The following is an 11,742-nucleotide window of genomic DNA, read 5'->3' as shown; positions in this document are numbered from 1 at the left end:
CGAGAAGGGGGCGGAGTGACGAGGAGGGGGCGGGGCGACAGGAAGGGCGGGGCGGAGTGACGAGAAAGGGCGGGGCGCTGAGGAGGGGCGGGGCCAAGTGACGAGGAAGGGCGGGGCGCCGAGGAGGGGCGGGGCGCGCCGAGCCCGCCCAGCGCCGGAGCCGCGGAGAGCATGGCCACCCTACGCCGGCTGCGAGAGGTTCCTCGGCACTTGCTGGTCTGCGAGAAATCCAACTTCGGCCACGACAAGTCGCGCCACCGGCATCTGGTGGAAACGCACTATCACAACTACCGGGTGAGTCCGGCCGCCGCGGGCTCTCGGGCATCGCTTCATTCCCGGAAGCTGGAGGGGTCTGGGGAAAGTCGCGTTCAGCTCGGAGCGGCGGGCCCGCCCTTAACGCGTAGAGGGGGCGGGGCTCGTCGCCAGGCATGTTGGGAATTGTAGTCTCTCCTGTGCTCCAGAGTGGCCGCTCGCGGAGCTGCAGGAATACAAGTTCCAGGATGCGCTGGGCGCGGGGGCCGTGCCCTCTCCTGTCGGGGGCGGCGGCGCGTCCCGGGCGGTTTGCAGAGCTCACTGTCTGCTCGGTCCCGCGGCTGGTGCTTTCCCAGGAGGGACGTGGGCGCGACGCGGAGCCCCCCGAGCGGTTCTTGCTGCTGCCTGGTGGGAGCCGGTGGCCGAGCCAGAGTCTTGCGGGGGAGCCAGCTTGTCTCCGAGAGAGGTTCGCCCTGCGCGGTCCCCGGGCGCGGGCTGGGCGGCCCTGCTCCAGGCACCGCCCGGGAGCCTCCCGGGGTGACGCCGCCGGTCGCTCCGTGCGAGTTCCTCCTCCTCCTCGTGGGGGCCTCGGCGTCCGCGGGGGCATCGGTGAGGCTGATCCTCCCGCGTCCCGCAGGACTGGACGGGGACCAGCGGCGGGCCAGGGCCCCTCCTCACCGGCCCACGTAAGCGGCGAGGCTCCAGAAACAACCCGAGCAATGCTTTAAGCCCTTTCCGTTTTATTTTATTTTTAAAGGTTTTATTTATTTATGCATGAGAAACAGAGAGAGAGAAGCAGGCTCCATGCGGGGAGCCCGACGTGGGACTCGATCCTGGGTCTCCAGGGTCACGGCCTGGGCTGCAGGAGGCGCTAACCGCTGAGCCACCCGACTGCCCGCGAACTGCTCTTTAAAAGTTTTTTTTTAAACATTTTATTTATTTATTCATGATAGTCACACACACACACACACACACAGGCAGAGAGACCCAGGCAGAGGGAGAAGCAGGCTCCATGCAGGGAGCGCGACGTGGGACTCGATCCCGGGGCTCCAGGATCAGGCCCTGGGCTGCAGGAGGTTCGCTGAGCAACCCGACTGCCCGCGAACTGCTCTTTAAAAGTTTTTTTTTAAACATTTTATTTATTTATTCATGAGAACACAGAGAGAGAGAGAAGGGCAGAGACACAGGCAGAGGGAGAAGCAGGCTCCATGCAGGGAGCCCGACGTGAGACTGGATCCTGGGTCTCCAGGGTCACGCCCTGGGCTGGAGGCGGTGCTAACCGCTGAGCCACCCGGCCTGCCCTGCCTTTAACATTTTGAATTCATGAGCCTCCTGTCCACCGAGGCCTGACCTGCTGTTTCCCAGAGACCCAGGTGGTGACCCCGTGTCTCAGGAATCGACTGATGTTTGAGGGGAGGGCTTTGCAAGGTCTGGAGCACCGGGCAGCACTTGAAGAAACCGTTTCGGGCAACACTTGAAACAGTTTCGGTGCAGCTCCTCTGCGGGGGAGGGAGAGCGGGTCTCTGGCCGTACCTTGCCCGGGTACCTTGCCCCGCCCCCGCACACCTGCCTAGAAAGCGGAAACAGCCAGAAGCACTTCTGCTTCCCAGGAGCCTCTTACTGATGGATGTCTTTAATTTCCTTCTGTCCTAAGGGACCGTCCTCTTGATTCCAGCCTGGTACCAGGATAAAAAAAAAAAAAAAACCCAGGGTTATTCCATTGTACCGTATTTCCCTAAAAATTAATTAGAGCAGTGGGCAGGATATAAAACATAGTGCTTATTTGCAAAAGATGAAATGCAAACAAGAGCTTTCCGTTAATAACAGTTTTTTTTTTTTTTGCTTGTTCGCTTTCCTATAATGTTTGAATACAGAAAATGAAAAACGTGAATTGTCAGATTTCTCTTCTCCTAAGATGGGTAAATTAACTTTAGGGTTTTATAGAAACCTGTGGGGGGACTAGTTAGCAGCCTTCATATGTTATAGCATCCTTAAAAAGCTGGAGGTTGATCTCCTTGAAAATAAGACTTACGTGACACATTCCAATAGGTCTCGTTTCTGATTCCTGAGTGTGGGATACTATCGAAAGAACTGAAGAACCTCGTCATGGAAACTGGACCCTATTACTTCGTGAAGAACTTACCTCTTCATGAGTTGATTACACAGGAATTCATCAACACCTTTGTGAAGAAAGGTAAGAAGAACCTTGTCGTGAACGTGGCAAGACGAGGAAGTACAGTTAGATTACATCGCAGTACTAGGGTTCTTCTCTTGTCCTAACCAGGGCCTTTGGAGATAGTCTGTGTGGCCATGTGCATGCATCACTCCCCCTCCCTCAGCATCCTCACCCTGCTGCTTCTTATGGTCCCTTTAGATGGTGGTTTCTGACAACACTTGTCCACGTGTGGCGTGGGGATGTAACATAACAAGGATTCAGGGAGAGGAGAGAGTCTTGGGATCTGTGTTTTCTTTTTTTTCTTTTTTTTTTTTTTATTTTATTTATTCATGAGAGATACACAGAGAGAGAGAGGCAGAGACACAGGCAGAGGGAGAAGCAGGCTCCACGCAGGGACCTGATGCTGGGCCTCGATCCCGGAACCCTGGGATCAGATCCTAGCCGAAGGCAGATGCTCAACCACTGAGCCACCCAGGTGCCCCGGGATCTGTGTGTTCGAATACACTGCTGTTGGGTGTGTGGCCACAGAGACTACTATGTTCCCAGCAGTCTCCCCTCAGCCATCTCAAAAAGTTCATCCCCTGATGCCACCATAGTGGCCGTTTACCAGGCCTTGTGCTCATTATGATTTTGTGGCTCTGACCGTCTCTGCTCACCCCACATCCATTCGTACCTGCTGGGTTGGTTGCTTCATTCCATTTGTTTCCTAGGGGTCGCTTGTTTGAAACCGTATTTCAGGCTGTCTTTAGGGATTCCCCCTTCACTGCACCTGTGAGTAAGCCCGCCCCTTCTCTTGTTGTAGACGGAGCTGTGAAGAACCCAGTTACATGCAGTTCCTCTCATTCGGGTGCGGCTGGCCCTGTGTGGTCTTGGTTCCCGTCAGCTGTAGTCCTTTCATCTCTTGAAGTTTGGTCCTACTTTGTTCATAATGTGGCCACTGGCTGTAACGGGGGCGTTTACATATCTTAACCAGTTGAACTCTTGAAACAGCTCTATGAGGTAGGCCCACGATCCCCATTTGACAGGTGAGGAAAAGTGAGGCTCACAGAGACTGAACAGCTTTCCTAACGTCACACAAGGTCCTGGCACGTTTTGAGTCTTTCCCTGGAACCCATCATCTCAGGGGTGTGCACTGACCTAGTATTCTCCTTTGTGCCTCTCCGCCAGCCTCCCCGGAGGCACACACTATGCCCTGAGTCCATTCTCTGCTCCGTGGTGGGCCCTGGGTGGGGGCGTGAGCGAGCTGGAGCACGGCCTCTGTGTCCTCCAGCTCGCCCTGGGCGGGTTTTAGGCTTACTGAGCCAGCTGGAGCAGTGGTGGATACCGACCCTTACTCACCGGGAAGATACGTTACCGTGTGAAGAGAATCCACTACCTTTTTGCAGGTGTGATCTTTTTTTTTCTTGTCTTAATTTCTCATCTGGCCTTTCTCTTACAGGTTCGTGCTATGCGCTAACACACAACACAAATATTGATGAAGATAATACTGTTGCCCTGCTGCCAAACGGTAACAACGCTTCTTTTTTTCTTTACTGTTAAGTACCATACAGAAAAAAAAAAGTCAAATCTCCAGATTCACTCGCCTTCTTAGAATGAACTGTTGTTAACAGGCTGGTGTTTATTCTTCTTCACATTTTCTATAAATTTATAAACACACATAAAGCTTGGTTTTTTTTTTAACATAAATTACATTCTACTGAGTTGTTTCTCAATTTTCTTTTTTCTCAATATGTCATAGACATCTTTCCCTATCAGGGCATATAGTTCTGACTTACTATTTTTAAGATTTCGAAGATATTTGAAGGGGAATACCATGATTTGTGTAACCGTTCTTTCTTTAACAGAAATTTAGATAATGTCTGTTTTCGCTGTCATAAATAATGTCCTTGTATGTACAACATATTAAAATATCCCTGGACATAAATAAGATGTATGTATTAACGTCCTTGTGTCATAAAGATCTTTGTATGTAATTTATTATGCTCCTATCTAACTGCTCAACTGGCTGTGCTTTCTTTGAGTGAGAGAACATGTCATATTTTTAACATCTCTTTTATGGAAATTATTTGATTTATAGGGAAATTAATTTTATCACTGGACAAAGACACTTACGAAGAAACTGGCCTTCAAGGTCGTCCATCTCAATATTCTGGCAGAAAAGTCATGAAATTTAGTAAGTATTATGCTCCCATCGGTCTCTAACAAGTCAGTAATCTTCCTGTAGTAATTGAAGTTTAAATGTTAGAATTGCCGCCGTTCTCTTGTTCAGAAGGAACATGGCTTTTTCTTGGCTTTAAGACTTCTGACCCACGGGGCTCTGGGCTGAGCTCTGGAGAGAGTAAGATTGCTGTTGCTTCTGATTCTCCTCGGCTGTGGGCTGTATCTTCTAAGGATCACGGAATCGGAGTGGCCCATTAAATATGTAGGATTTGGGTCAAAAAATTCAAACTGATGAACCCAAGATAAAAGCCTACAACTTGTTCTTCGTGAAGAATTTACTTTTGCCCAGTTTCTGTGATACTAGAGGAGGCACCCCCGTGAGTGAGGAGGTACGGTTGTGCCGAGTGTCCAGCCTGAACATGAATGACAGTGGCTGTCACATCCGCAGATTAGGCTTGACTTTCCAAGGGCCTCTCCTCTTGGGCTGTGACCTAGAAAAAGTATGAATTTAAAACCTCTCTTGTTACTAATTACCAATGCTAGAAATGCCCGTGAAAGGCAGTTTTGGTTTGGTAAACCAAAGGAATGCCAGAAGAACAAGGTAATTTTTGCTATTCATAAAATTCCTTTTTTTTTTTAAGATTTTATTTATTTATTCATGAGAGACACAGAGAGAGAGGCAGAAACACAGGCAGAGGCAGAAGCAGGCCCATGCAGGGAGCCCGACCTGGGACTCGATGCCAGGACCCCAGGATCACATCCTGGGCCAAAGGCGGCGCTAAACCACTGAGCCCCCCGGGCTGCCCCTATTCATAAAATTTCTAAAAATGCTGATGCCTCTTACTATCGGACTTTTTCCACAGTGCAGGCTGCGTGTATACGAATGAACTATTTTTTCCTCTTTCCGTTTTTTTAAGTTGTTTCCATTGATTTGATGGATTTATCCTTTAACCCGAATTCTAAGAAGTACGAAAGAATATCTTGGTCCTTCAAGGAAAAGAAGCCCTTGAAATTTGATTTTCTTTTGGCTTGGCATCATACAGGTATGTAAATTGTGTACCAGTACAATGATTTGGAAATCTAATTTTTAATTAAAGGGGAGTCGTGGAGGACTGAATCGTGGTTCGTCCCTGGGGTCTAGGGTATTGTGTACCTGTGTGCATAATCATTATTCAGGAAGCTGCTTTGGGACCCCTGCTTTCCCCTGGAGCCATAGTTCAGGAGGATCTGGGCATGCGGCCATCTGCCTCCGTTTCCTTGGGTTCGTGTCCATCCAGAGATCTTGACACGGGCTTCAGAGCAGCCAACTTCTATTTCTTCCCCCCTCCCTTCTTGCATCTTACCTCAAACAGCCTTGGCTTTGTGTTTTAAAGTAACACAACATGTTGATTATTACAGGGTAAAAATCAGGCAAGCCATTAAACGTCAGATTAAATTTGTTGTAACTTGGAACCTATTAAAACGTTAAATCATGTGAGGTGTTTGGTCACCACATGTACTGATGTGCTGACAACTGCCGTGCGCCTTGCTCCTTGTAGAATGGGTCTCTGGTCCGTCGCAAGATTGCATTGAGTCAGATCATCACAGCTGTGATGGCGTAGTGCTCTTTCCTGGGGAATAGGGAGGACACATAGGTCCATTTGGGAGCTACACCTATCCATCTGCTCTCCATGGGGGGTTTCTGGTCACTGGGGGCTCTAGGTTGCTTGCATGAATCCTCAGTCTGTAACACCTCATTGCTTCTCCTACTGAGGATAGAGGTACAGGAGGGCAGACAGACTGACATTTCAGGTGCATGAAGTTTTCATTGAGGATCACGTGTGCATTGGGCTCTGGAGAGCTCTGTGTTCCTAAGGCTCCAGTTATTTTAAAGGCTTGTCAGCCACTGGGGAACAGGTGAGATTTTCTCCACTTGTAAGCCAAGAAGTTAGGCTGCAGTTTCCTGGATGCTGGCAGGAGACACAAATGGGATTTAATTACTCAGCAATGGCAGTGGCCAGAGGGAAGCACTCGCATCAGTGCAGCAGCTCCTGCTCCCTGCAGGGTGATAGGCAGTTGGCCGGGGGTTACCGCAGGTGCAGGGGCCACGCTACAGGAGAGGGATGCTGAGCTTAAGGAACTCTAGGCGTTTATCCTGGCCAGTGAGCCCACTGCCCTTTGCTCTGGGGTGGAGGAGGGGCGGGGAAAGCAGATAATTTCTGTTGCACTGGACACCAAGCAAGCCTGCCCGTTGCTCCCAAGGGGACCACCATTCCTGTCATCCGAGGCTCTTGGAATAGCCTTGAGGATACATTGGATTTTACTGGGTTTTTAAAGACCAGCTTAAACGAGATTCTGCTGTCATTCAGTTCCTCTTGTGCTTCCTTTACAGAGATTATGCAAATAAACTCTCTGTAGAGTTCACTAATTTTATTTATACACGAGTTAGTGCTTTTTTTATTCAGTAAGTCAGAATTTTCCTATTAGAGCAAATGACGAAACTAATAAGGGTTGAATCTGAAAGGATTATGCTTTTCCAGGAAAACTGAAAGAAAATGAATGTTTACAGAATTTGGGCTCAGGGAGCCAGAGGAACCTGAATGATTTTTAATTTGAATACAGCTTTGCACAACTCGCGTCTCTTTTATTTAACCCCACCTGCTCCCCAGCACTGCCGCAGGGGGATGGAGCGGCTTCAGGGATTCCCTGAGCTGGTCTTCAGGATTCAGATTACCTTACATGGTGTGTTTTAGGTGCAGAAGAATCAACGATGATGTCATACTTTTCCAATTACCGGATTCAGGAGCTTCAACCAAAAATAGCCCTGAGCACAGTGACAGAGCTGCAGTGCCCGGTGCTGCGGAGCGGGGCGCTCCAGGGAGAGCCAGAGGCGGCCTGCAGCGCCCCCGAGCTTCTGGACTGGCTGGGCGCCGTCTTCAGTCGCGCGGATCTGTGCGTAGAGCTCCTGGCCCGGCCTCTTGCCCTTCACAGGGGTTTGTACCTTGCGGAGGAATCACGCGGGAGATGCCAATGTGTGTTCTTTCTTTCTCTTTGTGTGTGCATGTGACAGCACCAACGAGCCTAATAGCTTCGTATCGACCTACTGCTGTCCTCAGCCAAGCACAGTGGTGGCAAGAGCTTATTTGTGTACGATCACGGGTTTCATACTTCCGGAGAAGATCTGCCTCCTCTTGGAACAGCTGTGGTGAGAGCGCTTTTGGTCTTTTATCTCTTGCTGGTCTGTGCCAGCGTGGCATCCGAGGGCGGTGCTCCTGTTCCGCACCGCAGGGCTCTGGCGCACACCTTTCACCTCTCTTCCTTGCTTGGGCTCGCGGTGTGGTAACAGCATCATCCCGAAAGATGTCCTTATCTTCGGTGATGGGAAATTGTATTGCCAAATGCACGTCCTTAGGAAAAGACCAAGAGTAGAGTTTAAGCTTCTTGAAAACAGGCTGTTCGTTTTTCTGGCCTGCTCCAGAAGTTATAGTATCACTTAAGGAAATAGCAGTACTCTGTGGACACGTCATGATCTGCTGTAGATGTTAGAGTTCCGCACGTGTTTTTTTTTTTTTTTTTTTCTGCACGTGTTTTATTTTGAAAACAAGTTGGCCGTTTTTGAATCCAGATCATGTTTAACATCTGTTCCAGCCGTGAGATCCTGGGAAGCACTGGGCAGCATTAACATGTCAGGGATTGGACAGGGCAGTAGGGTTTTTTTAATTTGAGGAGGAGGTACTCTATAAATAAAATGCTACATTGTATCGAATGTCAGAAAACTCCCGATCCCATGCTGAAAAGACTGTGAAGCAAGCATAATGCTTTCTCAGTCTTCACCTTTTTCTTCCTTCCTTCCTTCCTCCCTCCCTCCCTCCTCCCTCCCTCCCTCTTTCTTTCTTCCTTTCCTTTTTCCTTTCTTGTCCAACAGCGGGCTTGAACTCCTGACCCTGAGATCAAGACCTGAGCTGAGATCAAGAGTTTGGGCACTAAGGAATCTTGGTGGCTCAGTGGTTGAGCATCTGCCTTGGGCTCAGGGCGTGATCCTGGGGTCCTGGGATCGAGTCCCGCATCGGGCTCCCCGCAGGGAGCCTGCTTCTCCCTCTGCCCGTGTCTCTGCCTCTCTCTCAGGAATAAATAAGTAAAATCTTAAAAAAAAAAAAAAAAGTTGGGCACTTAACTAGCTGAGCCACCCAGGTGCCCATCAGTCTTTACTTTTTAAATGTGTAAGAAGTCTTGTCTTTGTTGTTGTTGTTGTTGTTTTAAAATATTTTATTTATTTATTCATGAGAGACACAGAGTGGGTACTGGAGAAGAAGGAGCGCTGTAGGCGGCGGGGCAAGGAGGTCAGACCTGACACCCAGTACACCGGCCGCAAGTGCAAGCCCCGCTTCTAGGTGGTTTGCTTAGGGTACACACAGTTGTTACAGGCGAGAAGTTTTCTCTGTTGAAGTGCCTACATCCGTCAGCTGACAAAAATACCGTTTTAGAAAAGTTTTCATGTTCTAACAGTTTCTCTTCACTTAACAAAAGTTTTAATAGCATCTTATTTTGTTCTAAAAGCAATAAACCACTTCCTGTGGAATTGCGAAAAAAAAATTGCTAGTTGAAGCACGGCAGAGAGACGGGCAGAGGGAGAAGTAGGCTCCCTGCAGGGGACCCGATGTGGGACTCCATCCCAGGCCTTCAGGATCACACCCTGAGCCGAAGGCAGACAGACGCTCAACTGCTGAGCCACCCAGGCGTCCCAAGTCTTTTCTTTTTTTAAGCCCAGTACCTTTTTTCATTTATTAGTGTAGGACTTTCATTTTCCTCAGTAAGAAGGATTTTTTTAAAAAAAATCCAATAAATTAGGGATGCCTGGGTGGCTCAGTGGTTTACTGCCTGCCTTCAGCCCAGGATGTGATCCTGAGGTCCTGGGATCGAGTCCCGCATCGGGCTCCCTGCATGGAGCCTGCTTCTCCCTTTGCCTGTGTCTCTGCCTCTCTCTCTGTGTCTCTCAAGAATAAATAAATAAAATCTTAAAAAAAAATCCAATAAATTATTCTGCAGTGTTTCAGTTAACAGAGATTAAACAACACTGTTAAATGGAGGGAAGCTGTTACTGTACTTTGTGGTTTGGGGTTTTTTCATCTTTTTGAATCTTACATGATGCTGCACAGTAAGCATAGGAACTGCTAAAGATGGTTCTATGCATCCTGTAATTGGTTAACGTTTATTGAATACACTACATAGGATCAGGAATGTAATTGGTATCTCTTAATTTTTATAGATAAAAGCTAAGGTCTAAGCTTCATGGGAACATCAGAAATACCACTTATCCTAAATAAGTAAAAAAAAGTGTGAACATTCCTAGCCCTCCCTGTTTATTAAGATTTATCTTTCTTTTTTAGCCACTACTTTGATGAACCAAAGTTGGCTCCTTGGGTTACGTTGTCAGTACAAGGCTTTGCAGACAGTCCTGTTTCGTGGAGAGAAAATGAACATGGTTTTCGAAAAGGAGGAGAGCATTTATACAACTTTGTGATTTTTAATAATCAGGACTATTGGCTTCAGATGGCTGTTGGGGCAAATGATGACTGTCCACCATAAAAAATATAAAACTTAAAATCATGTTTGTTTATGTTTATACTTGCTTTCAGATTTTGTTGATGGTGTTCACTCAGGTTTGTATAATGATGGCCTTTCTTAGATCAGCATCCACATCCATTAGCAGTCTGCTCTTGACTTAGGGCCCATCCTTTGAGTACATCCGGTGAGTAGCTCATGGTTGATTACCCCTGGTCAGTGTCAATATAAGTAAAGAGATGTGGGTTACTACATGGTAGAGTGGACTAGGATGGCCAGGGAATAGGTGCTCTTAGACCATTGGGTAGACATCTGCTGTTACTCCAGCATATGATTACAAGTTTTTCACATAATAATAAAAAGTCCTTATATCATACTTCTCAGAGCAAGCCCCTGCTTTAAATGCTGATTGTATTTTACCTTGTTTATTTCTTGCATCAACCCTATGAGGAAACAACAGCACAGACTATAAATGAGCTACCAGGGTCACACTGCTTGTGGGTCTGAGACCTGACCTCAGGCCAACTGGTTCCTAAGTGTGTGTTCTCACCCTCACATCCGGATCAAGGAAGGATATTTGGATACTGTATATTGTAAACAAGTTGAAAGATTTGTTTTTTTTTTTTCTAGCACAGTGGTTGAAAACAACTAAAACGTCTGGAATATGTATCAAGAACCATTTTTTTTTTAAAGATTTTATTTATTCATGAGAGACAGAGAGAGAGAGACACAGGCAGAGGGAGAAGCAGGCTTCATGCAGGGAACAAGACATGGGACTCGATCCCCGGTCTCCAGGACCAGGCCCTGGGCTGAAGGCGGCACTAAACTGCTGAGCCACCTGGACTGCCCCTCAAGAACCATTTTTTTTTTTTTTAAGATTTATTTATTTATTCATTCGTGATAGAGAGTCAGAGACACAGGAGGAGGGAGAAGCAGGCTCCATGCCGGGAGCCTGACGTGGGACTCGATCCCGGGACTCCAGGATCGCGCCCTGGGCCAAAGGCAGGTGCTAAACTGCTGAACCACCCAGGGATCCCCAAGAACCATTTTTAAAAATGGATCAGTGAGCTGCAAAATAACAAGTCTCAAAACTCTTTAATGCTACTTCCATAGTAGAAACACAGAGATAATTAGGACACTCGTGCCACCTTTACCCTTAGGACATTTGCCAAGTATCAAACTGAACTTTATTTTTCATCACCTGGGTTGGGGAAGAGACATTAGCATAGCAGACAAAGCTGAGGGCCTGCCCAAGGTGAGAGGGATAGAGACCTCATAAAGTTGAGACCTCGAAAAGATAGGCTTAGTGTAAGGGCGAACTATGAACAAATCTGCCTGCCTCTTCCCTCTCCAATCTCCCTTTGTCCTCCCTCACTTCCCCAGGTAGCAAGGAAGATTGCCAATCCTGAGAGAATACATCTCCATCTCCCCTTAGAATATATACATATTTGCCACAGGCAGCTCTGAAGCTGGTTTGTTTGAACAGTCTGGGTAGTCTTAAAACAATCTCACGCTGAAAATTTAAAGTGATATCAGGTCTTTAGGGCCTTCCAGGTAACCGAGGGAAGCAAAACGTATTGTCTTTGGAAGAACTCAAACGGTTTCAAGGAATA

General features: G+C 47.8%; 1 protein-coding gene across 3 annotated transcripts; it reads left to right on the top strand.

Moving 5' to 3' along the window:
* The first annotated feature begins 39 nt into the window (after positions 1–39).
* On the top strand, positions 40–10,174 carry RPP40 (ribonuclease P/MRP subunit p40). 3 transcript variants are annotated; one of them, XM_025445318.3, is made up of 8 exons: positions 40–294; positions 2,302–2,446; positions 3,867–3,935; positions 4,506–4,601; positions 5,506–5,631; positions 7,321–7,519; positions 7,638–7,772; positions 9,955–10,174. In XM_025445318.3, exons 1-8 carry the CDS (start codon positions 172–174, stop codon positions 10,151–10,153), a joined length of 1,092 nt encoding a protein of 363 aa, XP_025301103.1. In that variant the 5' UTR covers positions 40–171; the 3' UTR covers positions 10,154–10,174. The 3 variants fall into 3 exon arrangements, with proteins under 3 accessions (XP_025301103.1, XP_025301113.2, XP_025301122.1); XM_025445328.3 differs by lacking the exon at positions 40–294 and adding an exon at positions 354–938; XM_025445337.3 differs by lacking the exon at positions 40–294 and adding an exon at positions 535–718.
* The last annotated feature ends 1,568 nt before the right edge of the window (positions 10,175–11,742 follow it).

Source organism: Canis lupus, chromosome 35 (genome assembly GCF_003254725.2).
Source record: "Canis lupus dingo isolate Sandy chromosome 35, ASM325472v2, whole genome shotgun sequence".
NCBI classification, from domain to species: domain Eukaryota; kingdom Metazoa; phylum Chordata; class Mammalia; order Carnivora; family Canidae; genus Canis; species Canis lupus.
This window is presented reverse-complemented; position numbering and strand designations above follow the sequence as displayed.

Coding starts and splice junctions, on each gene's coding strand:
- RPP40 (XM_025445328.3), top strand. CDS start 429: ATGTTGGGAATTGTAGTCTCTCCTGTGCTCCAGAGTGGCCGCTCGCGG. Junction 3,936..4,505: donor TGTTGCCCTGCTGCCAAACG/GTAACAACGCTT, acceptor TTTGATTTATAG/GGAAATTAATTTTATCACTG. Junction 7,520..7,637: donor GTCTTCAGTCGCGCGGATCT/GTGCGTAGAGCT, acceptor TGCATGTGACAG/CACCAACGAGCCTAATAGCT.